Source organism: Hyperolius riggenbachi, chromosome 6, assembly GCF_040937935.1.
Source record: "Hyperolius riggenbachi isolate aHypRig1 chromosome 6, aHypRig1.pri, whole genome shotgun sequence".
In the NCBI taxonomy this organism is placed as follows: domain Eukaryota; kingdom Metazoa; phylum Chordata; class Amphibia; order Anura; family Hyperoliidae; genus Hyperolius; species Hyperolius riggenbachi.
The window spans coordinates 107,010,871-107,032,615 of NC_090651.1; the positions used below are offsets into that span (position 1 = coordinate 107,010,871).

The 21,745-nt window shown below is 44.5% G+C and overlaps 1 protein-coding gene across 4 annotated transcripts in view; it reads right to left on the bottom strand.

Annotated features, from left to right (window-relative positions):
* DPYD (dihydropyrimidine dehydrogenase) overlaps nt 1–21,745 on the bottom strand; it is a 1,875,594-nt gene that overhangs the window by 1,152,594 nt on the left and 701,255 nt on the right. For all 4 annotated transcript variants that reach the window (XM_068239758.1, XM_068239759.1, XM_068239760.1 and 1 more), the window contains exons 6-7: nt 6,522–6,718; nt 4,131–4,212 (exon numbers count right to left, since the gene is read on the bottom strand). In XM_068239758.1, the coding sequence (XP_068095859.1) occupies nt 4,131–4,212; nt 6,522–6,718 (279 nt within the window). The remainder of the gene's footprint in view (nt 1–4,130; nt 4,213–6,521; nt 6,719–21,745) is intronic.

Genomic DNA, 21,745 nt, shown 5'->3' on the forward strand with positions numbered 1-21,745 from the left:
GGGCGAGAGTTGTGCGCACGCTATGCACGGCAGTGCAGCGTAGTATGCGCTGCTAACTTACTTGCACTCCCTCTTCTTGACAGGCAACCTATTGGGCCAATCAAAGTGCAATGATCAAGTCAATTAAAGAAACTGAACCCGCCGGGGCTCAGTGCGGGTTCAGTGGAGCAGTCATTACATAGAAGGAGTGCGATGTAGTTAGCAGCGCATGCTACACTGCACTTCCAAGCCTAGTGTTTACATAACTCACGCTCCTCTCATTGAGCTGCGCTGCTTTAGCTTTAGTACATAAAGCAACCCTGAAGTGACCTGAACAAAATACTTTGATACTCACCTAATAAGAACGAAGACTCTGAGTCCCGTAGAGCCTTCCAGGCTCTGAATCCAGTAGAGCCTTCTAGGCCACTATTCATCTCCTCATTCCCCCACTGTCCCCTGTACAAAATTGGTACCTTTTGGACTCTTCGGAAGGCTTCAGAAGCACTCATGCCCCAGGGGCTTCAGAAGACAAGCACAGTGGTACCGTGCATGCGGGAGTGCAGACCCACACATGCACAGTACACATCCGCTTGTCTACGGAAGCATACAGGGACTTGCGTACTTCTGAAGGCAGTTTGAGTAGGGCCAAAAACTTATTCCACCTGCCGGTCAAATAATTTTACTGGGGGGACAGCGCTGGAAGGAGTGAGGACACGAGAAAGCTCTATGGGATCCAGAGTTTTCCCTCTTCTAAGGCAAAACTCTATTTATTTACCAATATAAGAAAAGAGAGTAACTGGAGGTGTCTGCAACTTCTACAAGAGTGTAACAATGGAGATTTTGTTGTGCCATTCACATACTACTGTGATGGTTTTTTTTTTGTTTTGTTTTTTTTTGTTTGTTTGTTTCAGTGTTTTTGTTGAATGTAATTCAAATTGACCAGCACAGTCCAACAAACAGCACTAATGCAAGCTAGAAATAAACACAGGTTAAACACAGTGGGATGGCACTCATCTCAAAGGCCTGTAACAGCCATCCCCAAATTATGCTCAAACACTCTTTGATCCTGGTAAGACCAGACCTCACAAAGATAAGTACGGTATATAACTATTTGGCTTTGAATAGGTTTTGGCATGTTGCAAAGTTTTTTTGTTTTCTTACAGAAATTGTACAGTCCAGGTTTGCCTAATTAGGCAGAGGGCAATGATAAGTAAAAAGGGTCAGGTTCCAGTTGGATGGGTTGACAAAAATATGCCAGGATGCCAAGTATGTGTACTTTGAATCATCTGCCATGCCAGGAGAATAATAACTGGCTGTAGATGAAAAGGTCGTTTTCATAAAAAATAAATTACCAATTTTTTTTGTATTACTGATATACTGTATATTGTATACTTTTTCAGTAAGAACATTAGGACCTTTTGTTATGGTTTAAAAAGGATTAATCTTAAAAGCTGACTTTTTGATTCTAGCTTCACTACCTAGCGTGTCACAGGTTTCTACAAGATAACTAGCTGCATATTTATTCCAAGTCATTGACTTATGACATAGTGCAGCCAAGATCAGCATGATTTTCCTGAAGTTTCAACCACTAAAAGCATTCCCGCAACAATAAGAGATGGTCAAAAATGCAAATAATACATGAAAATGTATGCAAATTGTGTGCATCTTGCAATTGGACAAAAGTCATCAGGACGTGCTTTTAATAGGCCCAGTTTCACACTGCTTAAAGTTCCATTACATTTGCACACAAGCTGGAATTATTAACATCTCATTGGCCATTTCTAGAAATGATCAATGAAATGAGATGTTAATTTTCTGAGCTGATGCATGTTTTGTTGCAAATTGTATGCAGGTTGGAGTTGTGTTGAAGCTAACCAGCAGCAACTGCATTTGAATTTGATCTGATTGATTCCAAGTGGCATACAATAGCACTTGGAATATTTACACCTAATTGGTCATCTCTATACAACAATGGCAGCTCATATCTTTTTGTCTTCAGATTTCAGTTTAAGTAAAAAGGAAACCTGAAGGGACTTCCAGGGGATCTCCACTTACCTGGGACTCAGCCCTCTGAAGCCACCCTGTGCCCAGACTGTCACTCAACGATCCCTGGTAAGTTTTGGTATCGCCGACTTGTAAGTCTACAGCCACTGCGCCTGCGTGGCCCTGGCTGCGCACGTCCTCATTCGTGCTAACGTTGCCCGGAGCGTCCTGCACAGGTGCAGTATGAGAAAACCTTGTATTGTGCCTGCGCAGGACACTGCCAGAGACAGGAGTGCAAAGGAGGATGCGCACAGCCAGGGCCACGCAGGCGCATTGACCATCGACCTGCAAGTTGGTGATACCAAAACTTAGCCACGGCAGGGGAACGGAGGATTGTTGAGTAACAGCGCGGGCACAGGGCGGCTGCAGAGGGCTGGCAAAAGCCCCAAGTAAGGAAACTCTTTTTTAAACATATTTCACGTTTTCTTTAACCTGACATATTTCAAGGTACAGTAAGGGTGATGCTAAAGCAATTACAAATGGGCAGATGCCTAAAAGCTCTTTTTTCTTGAGAAGAGTTATTCCATCCCTGATCATCTAGGTTAGCAACATTGTGATTAAGGCGCTGGGAAATTTGGGCATAGGGTGAAGCCAAAAAATGTCTCACCCTGCTCCTGCAAAAGTCCTGGCAGCATTAATTACTACTTCAGACTGCCGTAGACTGTGGGGTAAGAAGCAATAGCGTAACTACAATTCATGGGGCCCCCAGAAAAACTTTGATGAGCCCCCCAAAGTTCACACCCCTCTCTTGCCTCCCCTTCATACATAGTTACATAGTTATTTTGGTTGAAAAAAGACATACGTCCATCGAGTTCAACCAGTATAAAGTACAACACCAGCCTGCTCCCTCACATATCCCTGTTGATCCAGAGGAAGGCGAAAAAACCCTTACAAGGCATGGTCCAATTAGCCCCAAAAGGGAAAAATTCCTTCCCGACTCCAGATGGCAATCAGATAAAACCCCTGGATCAACATCATTAGGCATTACCTAGTAATTGTAGCCATGGATGTCTTTCAACGCAAGGAAAGCATCTAAGCCCTCTTTAAATGCAGGTATAGCGTTTGCCATAACGACTTCCTGTGGCAATGCATTCCACATCTTAATCACTCTTACTGTAAAGAACCCTTTCCTAAATAAATGGCTAAGACATTTTTCCTCAATGCGCAGATCATGTCCTCTAGTCCTTTGAGAAGGCCTAGGGACAAAAAGCTCATCCGCCAAGCTATTATATTGCCCTCTGATGTATTTATACATGTTAATTAGATTCATGCACTTCACAGCCTCGGACCCCATCTTACAACGGTCATAAAACAAGTGTGGCCACCATGATCTTCACACCCACAACAAGTGTAGCCACAAAAACACCTAATCTGAAGTATAGTCCCCTGTATCGGAGGAAGGGAAGGTCAGTAGCTGGGGACCCAAAACAGCTCTGGGTCCGACTGCAATTGCAGGAGTTGTTTCCCCCTAATTACGCCCCTGGTAAGACATAATTCCGCCCCCAGTTATTGCTGGAGGCCAAATGATGCTATTTTATCGTAATTTTGGCTCCATCTCTTGACGGCGCCCAAATTACTGCCTGGGCACCGCTATAGGCGTAATTCCCATTACCACCTATGGCGGCGCCTGGTGTGCCCAAATTTCCAGCACGGATTTTGTCTGACTCAACTCAACCATAGTTTTTCTTCTACAACATGATGTAGATATTAGAACATTTGTAAATGATAACACAAACTGTGTAAAAACTGCTTAACAACAAGACGAGAACATTATTGGCATTCACATATATAAGACTGTGTTTTAGCAGATATGGTTAGCTAATTCTGTTGCCTGTAGTCCATACATGGAACCCCTAAAGCAACCTAACTTTTGTTTTGTTTCTTTTTTTTTAACGGACAATTAATCACATGTAGGCATGCCAAATGAGAACTATTGATTGCCCTTTTCCAGACTTCTGGCATTCAGAAAGCAGACAGACAAATGCCCTGAGCTAGAGGAAGCATCTTGCGACTTCAGCCTACTGGTGCTTTTAATTGTTTGCTGCTAATGGACATGGTATTTAGCAGTTCACATCTGGCAGATTAATTTATGTTATCATTATCATTACCTTAACGCCGAGGTCCTTCATCAGCTCAACTTCAAAATTGACAACATCATACGGCAAACGGAACTGAGGGATTTCTGAGGCACTGTTAAAAGATGTAATACCGGTGTGTGATTGAGATTTATTAAACATACAAAGGATTAGTTAACATTTTCGAAAAGTTCAGCCAATGATAAGAAAGGGAATAATGGTTGACTGAAGCTACAACTGAAAATTCAAATTGAAAGAAGACCTGAAATAAGAGGATTGCAGATGGGACCATTACTTTGTTTCAATTTAAATAACACTTGCATATATGTTTTGTTTATCCTCATACATATTTAGTAGCCCAAGATTACAGACATCTTCTCACATATTTTAGTACAAAAACACAACCCCTATGGATGTATCGGTTACAAAGCACATTACATTCTTAAAGCGGTTTAAAACCCTGACATAATATTCAATAAAAACATGTTTACCTACTTTCTATATGCCATACAGTTATCATATTTGCATTTGTGCATAAGTATTATTATTCATTTAGAGGTTATAGGTTTCCAAAAGTACAGTTTTTTTGCTTTGTGAGCTGACTTTGCATTTTATATATAGTATAGTAGCAAAAAGTATCAACAAAAACTTTATGGAATAACAGACTAACAAATGAGTTTGAATGTAAAGGGATATCAGTAGGTTAAATGTAGATCCCACTTAGTGTTCATACACTCTGGAACACAAATTTCGAATTGCATAATCCACAATGCCTCTTGCAAAGGTAACTTGTGATATGTATCACTTCCCCTTGGGGGCGCACAACCTTTCAATCCCTTATAAGGCAAAACCATGCATGGCTCCACCATGCATGCCACAAAAATGTTTAGCAATGCTAAAAATGTTACCAGTGGTCCAAGATACCCGATACCCATAGTCGTAGTGCCTAAATGGTGAAACACACAAATTGTATTCTGCAAATAGTGCAGGTAATGGAATATACCCCTAATCAGGTGTTGCAATTTATATACTGTAGATGGGGGTAGGATCTACATGCCTCCACCCTACACACCAGATTGTTTCCACATTTTAGCCGTTTTATGCTGCCTTGTCATTGTTCAATAAAAGTTGTGGACTGTACCAGCTGGAGTGTCCTGCTGAACCTGTTTCCTGCACTTTCAGATTGGGGTAAGAGAGTGTAGCGGTCTCTTTTTCTATCTGCCAATAGTGCAGCTTAAAGTGATGACAAACTTAATATAAACTAGAAAGCAAACTGATACCAACAGCCTCAATATACTAGTTCTAAAATAGTGCTGAAGGTCAATACTGGATCTTAAAGAGGAATTTTAGTAGATATAATTAAAATTGTATTGTCAATATGTTCCTATTGTAAAATATTTCTTCACCTTGATTCACATTCACATTCTTAATGAGGAACTGTAACCAACGATTGAACTTCATTCCAATCAGTAGCTGATACCCCCTTTCCCATGAGAAATCTTTATCGTTTCTCAAACAGATCATTAGGGGGGGTCTGTATGGCTGAAATTTTTGTGGTGACACCCCTCCCACAGTGTGATGTCAGGACTTAGATTCTGACAGTAATCTGTCTGTGAAGCTTGTTGCATTGTGGGAAATAACATCTGTTTACAACTGCCAGGAAACCAGTATCTCCCTCTGTGCATCTGTATAGCTATAAAAAAAAACATCTTGTAGTCTATCCTAATGTTAGTGGGTGTAGTTATAAATAAAATCACAGCAAAATAGCCGTGATTTTTTTGAAAAATGAAGATCGAGACAGGTCTGCATGTCCATGGAATTTTTTTTTTTTTACGAAAATGACCTGCAAAATGCTCACCAGTGTTCCAGGGCCATCTAACATTTCTGCCAAATCAACCAGTCATGCTGACTAAGGCCTGGTGCACACCGAAAACCGCTAGCAGATCCGCAAAATGCTAGCAGATTTTGAAACGCTTTTTCTTATTTTTCTGTAGCGTTTCAGATAGCGTTTTGCGGTTTTGTGTAGCGGTTTTGGTGTAGTAGATTTCATATATTGTTACAGTAAAGCTGTTACTGAACAGCTTCTGTAACAAAAACGCCGGCAAAACGGCTCTGAACTGCCGTTTTTCAGAGCGGTTTGCGTTTTTCCTATACTTAACATTGAGGCAGAAACGCATCCGCAATCCAAAAAATGCCTCACCCCGGGAGTATGCGTTTCAGCAAAACGCCTCCCGCTCTGGTGTGAACCACCCCATTGAGATACATTCTGAGCAAGCGGTTGCAGAAACGCTGAAAAAGCCGCTCGGTGTGCACCAGCCCTGCATAAACGATTATCTGCAGCAACTTTACTTTTTACCCTTCTAATAAAAAAGACAACATGTATTTTAGTTTATATTGCAAATGTGCACTTTTACATACACTTACCTCAACCCTCCAACATATTCCTGTTTCTCAAATACTGTGATATCCGAGTACCCAAGCCGAGCTAGGAAGGTGGCACAGCTGATGCTGGCTGGTCCAGCGCCAATAAGAGCAATTTTTGTCTTGTATGAGATTGGCATTTCTTCAGCCGGAGGGAGATCAGGATTTTTTATCTGAGGGACTTTCATTGCTTTAAAAACCTTAAAAAAAAAGAATTGCATCATTATATCATTATCCATATTTCGAACATTGATCTCACCCCTTTATAATCACACTTAACTGTAGGAGCAGCTGGAGGTAGCTCTACTAACGGGATATTATTTGTAATGCAACACCTGTGAAATCACCAAAGTTATTTCAAAACTAATCTCTTTAGAGGAGCAGGTTCTGGATTCAATTCACAAACAATGTGCTATTAGCTAGGTGTGTTATTTTTGCATCAGAGGTGTTTTACTGGTAGTTTTATAATCCATGCTTATGTCAATTCACGAAGATTAATTATTTAATGTGGTATTTTAAGGATACATGCAGTATTTTAGTTACTACAGTAGTGATTGGGAAATGGAAGCCAGGTTTTATATTAGCTGTATTTGTTATGGTACTGGGCATGTGAAGTACACTGATTTAATTTGTGCATATGCACAAATGTCTCTAGATTGGCAGTAGTAGGCACTAATCCACGGGTGAGGAGGGACCTTAACTCCCTCCTCACCCGGGTTCCCGACTGCCTGTCCGCTATCTCCTCTTTCATGTCCTCTCGTTTCTTAAAACTTAATATGAATAAAACTGAACTAATAGTCTTTCCACCATCCCTGTCCACCCCTTTGCCTGATATTACAATAAATGTTAACAACACGTCTATAACATCAGTTCCCAAAGCACGGTGCCTGGGGGTAATATTTGATTCTTCTCTCTCATTTACTCCTCACATTAACTCCCTAACCAGCTCCTGCCATTTCCAACTGAAAAACATAGCACGTATCCGACCTTTTCTCTCCCATGACACAATCAAAATGTTAGTACATGCTCTTATTATATCTCGATTGGACTATTGCAATATATTGCTTGGTGGACTTCCAACTAACCGACTAACACCGCTCAATTCTGTACTGAACTCTGCTGCTCGACTCATTCATCTCTCCTCTCGCTCTTCCTCTGCTGACCCTCTCTGTCAAGCTCTTCACTGGCTACCAATTAATGAGAGGATTCAGTTCAAACTCTTAACCATAACCTACAAAGCTCTCCACAATCTCTCTCCCCTGTACATCTCCTCACTAGTCTCCAGATACCAACCCAACCGCAATCTCAGATCTGCACATGAGCTTCTTCTATCCTCTTCTACAATTACCTCCTCACATTCACGTGTACAAGACTTCTCACGTGCCTCACCCCTCCTCTGGAATGCCCTTCCACAACACATCCGCCACTCTTCCACCTTCGAAATCTTTAAACGCTCCCTCAAAACCCACCTTTTCCGACAAGCATATTCTCTAGCTTAGGCCATGCACCCACTAAATAACCTAATTACGCACTGCCTGTACATATACTGTATACTTCCCCACCTCTTGTTTCCACCCCATTCCTTTAGATTGTAACCTTGCAAGGGCAGGGCTCTCACCCTTTTGTGTCATGGAATGTTATTAATTTAATTGCTTGCACTCTGTTAGACATTTATACATTTTAGTCATCATGTTAAATCAAGTTGTAATCAGCAGTGCTGTATCTTGTATCAGTGTTCATATTTCATGTATAAAAGGCAGTATGGAGCTAGTGGATGCCCCTTAGATGCGATCTGGCCCCCACAGTCTGGACTTGGCTGCTCCCGATAAAACCACTGTAGTAAAAGAAGAAGAGAGAGGGGCGCTCTAAGTCCGTTGCACTGCTGGACTGTGCTCTAATAGGACAGGTCTCACCTGTTTGTGGTGGGGCTTGCACAGCGTACACAGCCCAGATCAGCCTTGTCCCTCTTAGCCGAGCCGGGGACTGAGCTCCAACGCGGGGCGGAAGTGACGTCACTCGCTCCAGGAAGTAGTAGGTTAGTTGCCGGGTAACGCCAGACAGCTCAATACGGAGCTTCTGGCCCTGTGCAATGTATATTGCTAAACAGGAAACTTCACGAAAGTGAAGGTAGATAGACTTGGATATGGTAGGAACATAAAATTTTATTAAAACAACGCGTTTCGCGGAGATACAGTCTCCGCTTTTTCAAGTTAATGCTTATGAAGCTAGACATCCCTCAGAGATAAATACCCTCCCCTCCATACAAAAGCCCGACTTGACCAATCCGCACTGCAGTGGGTGGGGTCCAGGAATTCATATTACTTCTAAGTAAGGGGCAGGTGCCGTAAAGCACCTAATAAAGGGATGGTGTATAGGAAAATTGTTATAGAAGGACATGGTGGCCTAAAGGAATTATAAAAGGGGAAATATAAAAAGGACTCTACATGCATGCAGTGCCCACTGATCTCACATAAACATAATCTAAAAATACCAAAAGAAGTCTATGTATATGTGCATGCACTCTCCCATACATAGCCACAGTTGTAGAATAACCAATGGGGTCCCTTCCACACAGATATCTCATTGAACAATGGGTTGGAGGTGGCTCATCTCCTCCAAACACTTGTTTAGTCCCCCTGGTTCCAAAGTACCCAATTTCAGAATCCAGAAGGATTCCCGCCTACACAGGGTATGATATCTCTCATATTTATTGGGGTGGATTATCTGTTCAATTATGGTTGCCCTGAGTAATTCAAAGTTCTTATCATGGGTAAGAGAAAAATGTTTGGACACCCCATGTTTCTGCTCCCCTTTGTTTATATTGGACCTATGTTTGTTCAACCTGGTCTGAAATTTTTGTGTGGTGCGTCCCACATAAAAAAGTCCACATGGGCAACTGAGTAAGTAGATCACGTATGAACTCTGGCATGTGACATGACTTTTTATAGAATATACAGTGGGTGAGTTGGTTTGAAATGTAGATACGCCTTTCTTTAGAGTCTTACAGGAGAGACATCTTATGGACCCACAGGGGAAGCATCCCTGCTTCCCACTGGTGGTCCTTTGGCTCCGAGATGTTGTCTCACATCTCACTGTAGGCAGTCTACTGGGTGCAATATGTCCCCTAATCGTTTTACCCCGTCTAAAGACCACACGGGGTCTCTGGGGTAGGGATTGTTTCAAAATGGGATCACTTAATAGGACCGGCCAGTATTTCGAGAAAATGTCTCTGCATTCCTCGGCCTGTCCAGAGTAGTTAATTACCACAGGTGTCTGTTTCTCAAGGGGTTTCTCTTTCTTGGAAAGAGTTCTAGAGGACTCTAGACACTCCTGTTGAGACAGGAGGGCAGCTCGATTTCGTGCTGCTTCTACTAAGGGGACAGGATAGTGTTTCTCTATGAATCTGGATACAAGTATTTCCGATTGGCGTGTATAGTCTACTATATTGGTACAATTACGGCGTAATCTCTTAAACTGGCCAAAGGGGACATTCCTTAACCAAGGCTTATAGTGGGCACTATAATAGTCTAAATAGCCATTCCTATCTGTTGGTTTGAAGTAGTTAGTAGTTTTAATAGAGGCATCAAGAGGATCTACCTCCAGATCAAGATCTAAAAAGTGTGTCCTGTGCAGGGATGTCTCCATGGTGAAAGACAAGCCTAGTTCGTTCCTATTCAAATAGTTCACATAATCCTGTAGTTCTTCCACAGATCCCCTCCACACACACAAAATATCATCAATGAAACGGCGATGGAGGACGAGGCTCGCCCGATACGGGTTGGCGTCAGACCAGACGAGTTGCTCTTCAAACCAACCCATATACAAATTAGCGAATGCTGGGGCGAACCTCGTCCCCATCGCCGTCCCCCGCAGCTGCAGGTAGAAGACATCCTGAAAGGTGAAGTAGTTGGTTTGCAGTATAAGCTTGATGGAGTCCAAAATAAATTGTTTCTGGGCCTCCGGCATCAATGGGTCGCCCCTCAGATAATACCCAATGGATTGTAGGCCCAGATCATGTGGTATATTTGTATAGAGGGCACTTACATCTAGAGTTGCCCATCTATACACTTCGGGTAGCCACTCAATACCATTCAGTGTCTGTAGTGTGTGGGTTGTATCTTTGAGGTATGCGGGTAGTTGGCAGACGAATTTCTGGAGATGTAGGTCCACATAGTGGGAGAGGGCACTCGTAATGGACCCAATTCCCGCGATGATGGGTCGGCCAGGGGGATCCGTCATACATTTGTGTACTTTAGGGAGGTGATAGAAAAAGGGTGTTTTGGGAGCCTCGATGTTCAAATAATTGAACTCCTCCACCTTCAAAACTCCATTTCTATGTGCCTGTCCAATTAGGTCTCTATATTGCTTCAAAAATAGATGGGTGGGGTCATGTGGGAGGATTCTATAATAAGTAGGGTCTCTTAACTGTCTCAAGGCTTCACATATATAGGTATCCCGATCTTGTACTACAACCCCTCCCCCCTTGTCAGTTTCTCTAATGACAATCATGTCATTATTTTTGAGCGATATGAGTGCTTCTTTCTCCATTCGGGTAAGATTGTCCCTACGGACGGGCTTATTGGGTAGCTTAAGAAGCTCCTCGGTGACTAGTTGGCAAAAGGTTTCTACTTGTGGACCTTTATATTGGGTGGGGTTGAATTTGGATTTTTTCTTAAGGTCGGTGGGTATGGATCGCGTTAACACCGCGTTGACAAGATTGTCAGACGACGTGTCGGCTAGATCCAGTGTGCCCATCGTTTCCACTAGTTCATTATTTGTAGCAGATTTCCTTTCATTCTTTAGGGCAAAATATCTATGCAGTGAAAGCTTGCGAACAAATGCATGCACATCGGTTAAAATCTGAAACGTATTAATTTTGTCACTAGGACAGAAGGAGAGGCCTTTAGCGAGAACCGAAGTTTCGCTCAAACTAAGGGTATAAGAGGACAGATTGAAAATGGGAACTATTGTGGCAGTATCAGTTGTATATTCTCTGGTGTTGTGTGTTTTATTTCTATTGCCCCTTCTACCCCTTCTGTGGGGTCTAGTTCTAGGGGTGTTTTTTTGGGACTCTCTTTTCTGAAAAATTCTGTTATTTGGGGGTATATAGGAAGGGTTAGGGTGTTCCTCAATGCCCGTCGGGGGAGAGAGGCGGCACCCACCCCTAAAAAAGCCTTGCGGGGAAAGCTTGGTACCCTCAAAGGACAGAGAGCACCATTCTTAGCTATCAATGGCTTCGATATCTCAGAATTGGATGCCTGATTGGTTGGAATCTCGGTGATATATGGGTCTACGCTCTCTATCCTGTCAAGTGAGGGATTAGCTGAGTTCTCTGGCTCGTCGTCTCTCAATGGATCCACAACTGGATTGGGGGCGTGGATGAGAGCCTCCGTGGCCACCAATCGTTTAGTAGTCAGTGGATTCACAGGGGACAAGGACAAAGGGTTAGATTGGACAGAGAGCAGGCTCAATGCATTGGCCATGGGGCTGCAGATATGAGACGTGGGTAATTCCGTGTATGAGCCCTCAAATAATGTTTCAATGCTGTCTTCAGCCTTGGTCTTATCACAGGAATGGTTGCCAATACTGGCATTCTCACGTGAGGCACTGTCTGAGTTATCCAGTGGACCCCTATGTGTCTGTCCCGGGGTGGACATATGGGGCTTGGCCACAGGGACCTGGTCTACCGGAATTCTGTTCCATACCCTTTTGGAATTGTAGAAGGTTCTTGCATTATCCAGTGCACGACAGTTCATAGGGGTATCTTTCCTCCTAGAGAGTGTATTTCTCTCCCTATAGTTAGGGTATTTGGTTCTGGGGGGACGGGCCCTTGGAAACCCCCCTCCCCCTACTGGCCTGGGGTGTAATTGTTGCCTCATGCGTGGGCCATCTCTAGGGGGTCGTGCACCTGTGTCGGGTACCACTCCACCCATCCCACTGGGAGGAGGAATAGCATTTATGGACAGCAATGATGGTATGGTGGGATTAGGGCCAGGTGGTTTGGTACGATGGCGGGTTCTAGGGGGCGGTGAAGGCCGAGTACCCCCCCGGGTCCCCCCACTGCTTTTCCAACTCCTATTCTGGCCCCTAGCATAGTCTTCCTTGTCTCTAACAAACTTAGCCATCTTTTTATCATACAGACCCTTTTCCAGTCGCCGCAATCTATCGGTGACCTTAAGGTCCCAAGTGCGGAAAAAAGGATCCTTGTCATAACTGGCAAGGGCATCTAGACAATTATCGATATCCACCTGCACCAGGGAAATGAGTGATTCCCTTTTGCTAATGATGAGATCCATAGCTTCAATGGATTTGTCATCCCAATAGTTGTCCCATACATCTGTATATTCTATATCTGATAGAAAGGCAGATTGGATGGGTACTCTAAGGCCTCTCTGTACAATCCTAGCTTTCTTGTACATTTCCATAAAAACCACATCTAAAGAGTGTTTCATCTCCCTTACTAGTGCATCCTCCAAATTTCTCATTAGGGTAACAATTCTCTTTTCTTTAATTTCATCACCAGACCTAGATTGGTCTATAATTGTACCTGGCAGTAAACCCAGCGACAATCTATACTGTTGTCTATGGATATAATAATCCATCTCAGAGTGTTGTCGCAAAAATGAGCTGTGCAAGGTGGTAAATGGTAAAGTCACAACAACATATACAAATAAATGTCACCAATCCTTGAGGCGGGGGAGGGGGCCTCCGCGTTTCGTATCACTGAATGATAAAGTCCAAAAGGCAGTATGGAGCTAGTGGATGCCCCTTAGATGCGATCTGGCCCCCACAGTCTGGACTTGGCTGCTCCCGATAAAACCACTGTAGTAAAAGAAGAAGAGAGAGGGGCGCTCTAAGTCCGTTGCACTGCTGGACTGTGCTCTAATAGGACAGGTCTCACCTGTTTGTGGTGGGGCTTGCACAGCGTACACAGCCCAGATCAGCCTTGTCCCTCTTAGCCGAGCCGGGGACTGAGCTCCAACGCGGGGCGGAAGTGACGTCACTCGCTCCAGGAAGTAGTAGGTTAGTTGCCGGGTAACGCCAGACAGCTCAATACGGAGCTTCTGGCCCTGTGCAATGTATATTGCTAAACAGGAAACTTCACGAAAGTGAAGGTAGATAGACTTGGATATGGTAGGAACATAAAATTTTATTAAAACAACGCGTTTCGCGGAGATACAGTCTCCGCTTTTTCAAGTTAATGCTTATGAAGCTAGACATCCCTCAGAGATAAATACCCTCCCCTCCATACAAAAGCCCGACTTGACCAATCCGCACTGCAGTGGGTGGGGTCCAGGAATTCATATTACTTCTAAGTAAGGGGCAGGTGCCGTAAAGCACCTAATAAAGGGATGGTGTATAGGAAAATTGTTATAGAAGGACATGGTGGCCTAAAGGAATTATAAAAGGGGAAATATAAAAAGGACTCTACATGCATGCAGTGCCCACTGATCTCACATAAACATAATCTAAAAATACCAAAAGAAGTCTATGTATATGTGCATGCACTCTCCCATACATAGCCACAGTTGTAGAATAACCAATGGGGTCCCTTCCACACAGATATCTCATTGAACAATGGGTTGGAGGTGGCTCATCTCCTCCAAACACTTGTTTAGTCCCCCTGGTTCCAAAGTACCCAATTTCAGAATCCAGAAGGATTCCCGCCTACACAGGGTATGATATCTCTCATATTTATTGGGGTGGATTATCTGTTCAATTATGGTTGCCCTGAGTAATTCAAAGTTCTTATCATGGGTAAGAGAAAAATGTTTGGACACCCCATGTTTCTGCTCCCCTTTGTTTATATTGGACCTATGTTTGTTCAACCTGGTCTGAAATTTTTGTGTGGTGCGTCCCACATAAAAAAGTCCACATGGGCAACTGAGTAAGTAGATCACGTATGAACTCTGGCATGTGACATGACTTTTTATAGAATATACAGTGGGTGAGTTGGTTTGAAATGTAGATACGCCTTTCTTTAGAGTCTTACAGGAGAGACATCTTATGGACCCACAGGGGAAGCATCCCTGCTTCCCACTGGTGGTCCTTTGGCTCCGAGATGTTGTCTCACATCTCACTGTAGGCAGTCTACTGGGTGCAATATGTCCCCTAATCGTTTTACCCCGTCTAAAGACCACACGGGGTCTCTGGGGTAGGGATTGTTTCAAAATGGGATCACTTAATAGGACCGGCCAGTATTTCGAGAAAATGTCTCTGCATTCCTCGGCCTGTCCAGAGTAGTTAATTACCACAGGTGTCTGTTTCTCAAGGGGTTTCTCTTTCTTGGAAAGAGTTCTAGAGGACTCTAGACACTCCTGTTGAGACAGGAGGGCAGCTCGATTTCGTGCTGCTTCTACTAAGGGGACAGGATAGTGTTTCTCTATGAATCTGGATACAAGTATTTCCGATTGGCGTGTATAGTCTACTATATTGGTACAATTACGGCGTAATCTCTTAAACTGGCCAAAGGGGACATTCCTTAACCAAGGCTTATAGTGGGCACTATAATAGTCTAAATAGCCATTCCTATCTGTTGGTTTGAAGTAGTTAGTAGTTTTAATAGAGGCATCAAGAGGATCTACCTCCAGATCAAGATCTAAAAAGTGTGTCCTGTGCAGGGATGTCTCCATGGTGAAAGACAAGCCTAGTTCGTTCCTATTCAAATAGTTCACATAATCCTGTAGTTCTTCCACAGATCCCCTCCACACACACAAAATATCATCAATGAAACGGCGATGGAGGACGAGGCTCGCCCGATACGGGTTGGCGTCAGACCAGACGAGTTGCTCTTCAAACCAACCCATATACAAATTAGCGAATGCTGGGGCGAACCTCGTCCCCATCGCCGTCCCCCGCAGCTGCAGGTAGAAGACATCCTGAAAGGTGAAGTAGTTGGTTTGCAGTATAAGCTTGATGGAGTCCAAAATAAATTGTTTCTGGGCCTCCGGCATCAATGGGTCGCCCCTCAGATAATACCCAATGGATTGTAGGCCCAGATCATGTGGTATATTTGTATAGAGGGCACTTACATCTAGAGTTGCCCATCTATACACTTCGGGTAGCCACTCAATACCATTCAGTGTCTGTAGTGTGTGGGTTGTATCTTTGAGGTATGCGGGTAGTTGGCAGACGAATTTCTGGAGATGTAGGTCCACATAGTGGGAGAGGGCACTCGTAATGGACCCAATTCCCGCGATGATGGGTCGGCCAGGGGGATCCGTCATACATTTGTGTACTTTAGGGAGGTGATAGAAAAAGGGTGTTTTGGGAGCCTCGATGTTCAAATAATTGAACTCCTCCACCTTCAAAACTCCATTTCTATGTGCCTGTCCAATTAGGTCTCTATATTGCTTCAAAAATAGATGGGTGGGGTCATGTGGGAGGATTCTATAATAAGTAGGGTCTCTTAACTGTCTCAAGGCTTCACATATATAGGTATCCCGATCTTGTACTACAACCCCTCCCCCCTTGTCAGTTTCTCTAATGACAATCATGTCATTATTTTTGAGCGATATGAGTGCTTCTTTCTCCATTCGGGTAAGATTGTCCCTACGGACGGGCTTATTGGGTAGCTTAAGAAGCTCCTCGGTGACTAGTTGGCAAAAGGTTTCTACTTGTGGACCTTTATATTGGGTGGGGTTGAATTTGGATTTTTTCTTAAGGTCGGTGGGTATGGATCGCGTTAACACCGCGTCGACAAGATTGTCAGACGACGTGTCGGCTAGATCCAGTGTGCCCATCGTTTCCACTAGTTCATTATTTGTAGCAGATTTCCTTTCATTCTTTAGGGCAAAATATCTATGCAGTGAAAGCTTGCGAACAAATGCATGCACATCGGTTAAAATCTGAAACGTATTAATTTTGTCACTAGGACAGAAGGAGAGGCCTTTAGCGAGAACCGAAGTTTCGCTCACACTACGGGTATAAGAGGACAGATTGAAAATGGGAACTATTGTGGCAGTATCAGTTGTATATTCTCTGGTGTTGTGTGTTTTATTTCTATTGCCCCTTCTACCCCTTCTGTGGGGTCTAGTTCTAGGGGTGTTTTTTTGGGACTCTCTTTTCTGAAAAATTCTGTTATTTGGGGGTATATAGGAAGGGTTAGGGTGTTCCTCAATGCCCGTGGGGGGAGAGAGGCGGCACCCACCCCTAAAAAAGCCTTGCGGGGAAAGCTTGGTACCCTCAAAGGACAGAGAGCACCATTCTTAGCTATCAATGGCTTCGATATCTCAGAATTGGATGCCTGATTGGTTGGAATCTCGGTGATATATGGGTCTACGCTCTCTATCCTGTCAAGTGAGGGATTAGCTGAGTTCTCTGGCTCGTCGTCTCTCAATGGATCCACAACTGGATTGGGGGCGTGGATGAGAGCCTCCGTGGCCACCAATCGTTTAGTAGTCAGTGGATTCACAGGGGACAAGGACAAAGGGTTAGATTGGACAGAGAGCAGGCTCAATGCATTGGCCATGGGGCTGCAGATATGAGACGTGGGTAATTCCGTGTATGAGCCCTCAAATAATGTTTCAATGCTGTCTTCAGCCTTGGTCTTATCACAGGAATGGTTGCCAATACTGGCATTCTCACGTGAGGCACTGTCTGAGTTATCCAGTGGACCCCTATGTGTCTGTCCCGGGGTGGACATATGGGGCTTGGCCACAGGGACCTGGTCTACCGGAATTCTGTTCCATACCCTTTTGGAATTGTAGAAGGTTCTTGCATTATCCAGTGCACGACAGTTCATAGGGGTATCTTTCCTCCTAGAGAGTGTATTTCTCTCCCTATAGTTAGGGTATTTGGTTCTGGGGGGACGGGCCCTTGGAAACCCCCCTCCCCCTACTGGCCTGGGGTGTAATTGTTGCCTCATGCGTGGGCCATCTCTAGGGGGTCGTGCACCTGTGTCGGGTACCACTCCACCCATCCCACTGGGAGGAGGAATAGCATTTATGGACAGCAATGATGGTATGGTGGGATTAGGGCCAGGTGGTTTGGTACGATGGCGGGTTCTAGGGGGCGGTGAAGGCCGAGTACCCCCCCGGGTCCCCCCACTGCTTTTCCAACTCCTATTCTGGCCCCTAGCATAGTCTTCCTTGTCTCTAACAAACTTAGCCATCTTTTTATCATACAGACCCTTTTCCAGTCGCCGCAATCTATCGGTGACCTTAAGGTCCCAAGTGCGGAAAAAAGGATCCTTGTCATAACTGGCAAGGGCATCTAGACAATTATCGATATCCACCTGCACCAGGGAAATGAGTGATTCCCTTTTGCTAATGATGAGATCCATAGCTTCAATGGATTTGTCATCCCAATAGTTGTCCCATACATCTGTATATTCTATATCTGATAGAAAGGCAGATTGGATGGGTACTCTAAGGCCTCTCTGTACAATCCTAGCTTTCTTGTACATTTCCATAAAAACCACATCTAAAGAGTGTTTCATCTCCCTTACTAGTGCATCCTCCAAATTTCTCATTAGGGTAACAATTCTCTTTTCTTTAATTTCATCACCAGACCTAGATTGGTCTATAATTGTACCTGGCAGTAAACCCAGCGACAATCTATACTGTTGTCTATGGATATAATAATCCATCTCAGAGTGTTGTCGCAAAAATGAGCTGTGCAAGGTGGTAAATGGTAAAGTCACAACAACATATACAAATAAATGTCACCAATCCTTGAGGCGGGGGAGGGGGCCTCCGCGTTTCGTATCACTGAATGATAAAGTCCAAAAGGCAGTATGGAGCTAGTGGATGCCCCTTAGATGCGATCTGGCCCCCACAGTCTGGACTTGGCTGCTCCCGATAAAACCACTGTAGTAAAAGAAGAAGAGAGAGGGGCGCTCTAAGTCCGTTGCACTGCTGGACTGTGCTCTAATAGGACAGGTCTCACCTGTTTGTGGTGGGGCTTGCACAGCGTACACAGCCCAGATCAGCCTTGTCCCTCTTAGCCGAGCCGGGGACTGAGCTCCAACGCGGGGCGGAAGTGACGTCACTCGCTTATGTTTATGTGAGATCAGTGGGCACTGCATGCATGTAGAGTCCTTTTTATATTTCCCCTTTTATAATTCCTTTAGGCCACCATGTCCTTCTATAACAATTTTCCTATACACCATCCCTTTATTAGGTGCTTTACGGCACCTGCCCCTTACTTAGAAGTAATATGAATTCCTGGACCCCACCCACTGCAGTGCGGATTGGTCAAGTCGGGCTTTTGTATGGAGGGGAGGGTATTTATCTCTGAGGGATGTCTAGCTTCATAAGCATTAACTTGAAAAAGCGGAGACTGTATCTCCGCGAAACGCGTTGTTTTAATAAAATTTTATGTTCCTACCATATCCAAGTCTATCTACCTTCACTTTCGTGAAGTTTCCTGTTTAGCAATATACATTGCACAGGGCCAGAAGCTCCGTATTGAGCTGTCTGGCGTTACCCGGCAACTAACCTACTACTTCCTGGAGCGAGTGACGTCACTTCCGCCCCGCGTTGGAGCTCAGTCCCCGGCTCGGCTAAGAGGGACAAGGCTGATCTGGGCTGTGTACGCTGTGCAAGCCCCACCACAAACAGGTGAGACCTGTCCTATTAGAGCACAGTCCAGCAGTGCAACGGACTTAGAGCGCCCCTCTCTCTTCTTCTTTTACTACAGTGGTTTTATCGGGAGCAGCCAAGTCCAGACTGTGGGGGCCAGATCGCATCTAAGGGGCATCCACTAGCTCCATACTGCCTTTTGGACTTTATCATTCAGTGATACGAAACGCGGAGGCCCCCTCCCCGCCTCAAGGATTGGTGACATTTATTTGTATATGTTGTTGTGACTTTACCATTTACCACCTTGCACAGCTCATTTTTGCGACAACACTCTGAGATGGATTATTATATCCATAGACAACAGTATAGATTGTCGCTGGGTTTACTGCCAGGTACAATTATAGACCAATCTAGGTCTGGTGATGAAATTAAAGAAAAGAGAATTGTTACCCTAATGAGAAATTTGGAGGATGCACTAGTAAGGGAGATGAAACACTCTTTAGATGTGGTTTTTATGGAAATGTACAAGAAAGCTAGGATTGTACAGAGAGGCCTTAGAGTACCCATCCAATCTGCCTTTCTATCAGATATAGAATATACAGATGTATGGGACAACTATTGGGATGACAAATCCATTGAAGCTATGGATCTCATCATTAGCAAAAGGGAATCACTCATTTCCCTGGTGCAGGTGGATATCGATAATTGTCTAGATGCCCTTGCCAGTTATGACAAGGATCCTTTTTTCCGCACTTGGGACCTTAAGGTCACCGATAGATTGCGGCGACTGGAAAAGGGTCTGTATGATAAAAAGATGGCTAAGTTTGTTAGAGACAAGGAAGACTATGCTAGGGGCCAGAATAGGAGTTGGAAAAGCAGTGGGGGGACCCGGGGGGGTACTCGGCCTTCACCGCCCCCTAGAACCCGCCATCGTACCAAACCACCTGGCCCTAATCCCACCATACCATCATTGCTGTCCATAAATGCTATTCCTCCTCCCAGTGGGATGGGTGGAGTGGTACCCGACACAGGTGCACGACCCCCTAGAGATGGCCCACGCATGAGGCAACAATTACACCCCAGGCCAGTAGGGGGAGGGGGGTTTCCAAGGGCCCGTCCCCCCAGAACCAAATACCCTAACTATAGGGAGAGAAATACACTCTCTAGGAGGAAAGATACCCCTATGAACTGTCGTGCACTGGATAATGCAAGAACCTTCTACAATTCCAAAAGGGTATGGAACAGAATTCCGGTAGACCAGGTCCCTGTGGCCAAGCCCCATATGTCCACCCCGGGACAGACACATAGGGGTCCACTGGATAACTCAGACAGTGCCTCACGTGAGAATGCCAGTATTGGCAACCATTCCTGTGATAAGACCAAGGCTGAAGACAGCATTGAAACATTATTTGAGGGCTCATACACGGAATTACCCACGTCTCATATCTGCAGCCCCATGGCCAATGCATTGAGCCTGCTCTCTGTCCAATCTAACCCTTTGTCCTTGTCCCCTGTGAATCCACTGACTACTAAACGATTGGTGGCCACGGAGGCTCTCATCCACGCCCCCAATCCAGTTGTGGATCCATTGAGAGACGACGAGCCAGAGAACTCAGCTAATCCCTCACTTGACAGGATAGAGAGCGTAGACCCATATATCACCGAGATTCCAACCAATCAGGCATCCAATTCTGAGATATCGAAGCCATTGATAGCTAAGAATGGTGCTCTCTGTCCTTTGAGGGTACCAAGCTTTCCCCGCAAGGCTTTTTTAGGGGTGGGTGCCGCCTCTCTCCCCCCACGGGCATTGAGGAACACCCTAACCCTTCCTATATACCCCCAAATAACAGAATTTTTCAGAAAAGAGAGTCCCAAAAAAACACCCCTAGAACTAGACCCCACAGAAGGGGTAGAAGGGGCAATAGAAATAAAACACACAACACCAGAGAATATACAACTGATACTGCCACAATAGTTCCCATTTTCAATCTGTCCTCTTATACCCGTAGTGTGAGCGAAACTTCGGTTCTCGCTAAAGGCCTCTCCTTCTGTCCTAGTGACAAAATTAATACGTTTCAGATTTTAACCGATGTGCATGCATTTGTTCGCAAGCTTTCACTGCATAGATATTTTGCCCTAAAGAATGAAAGGAAATCTGCTACAAATAATGAACTAGTGGAAACGATGGGCACACTGGATCTAGCCGACACGTCGTCTGACAATCTTGTCGACGCGGTGTTAACGCGATCCATACCCACCGACCTTAAGAAAAAATCCAAATTCAACCCCACCCAATATAAAGGTCCACAAGTAGAAACCTTTTGCCAACTAGTCACCGAGGAGCTTCTTAAGCTACCCAATAAGCCCGTCCGTAGGGACAATCTTACCCGAATGGAGAAAGAAGCACTCATATCGCTCAAAAATAATGACATGATTGTCATTAGAGAAACTGACAAGGGGGGAGGGGTTGTAGTACAAGATCGGGATACCTATATATGTGAAGCCTTGAGACAGTTAAGAGACCCTACTTATTATAGAATCCTCCCACATGACCCCACCCATCTATTTTTGAAGCAATATAGAGACCTAATTGGACAGGCACATAGAAATGGAGTTTTGAAGGTGGAGGAGTTCAATTATTTGAACATCGAGGCTCCCAAAACACCCTTTTTCTATCACCTCCCTAAAGTACACAAATGTATG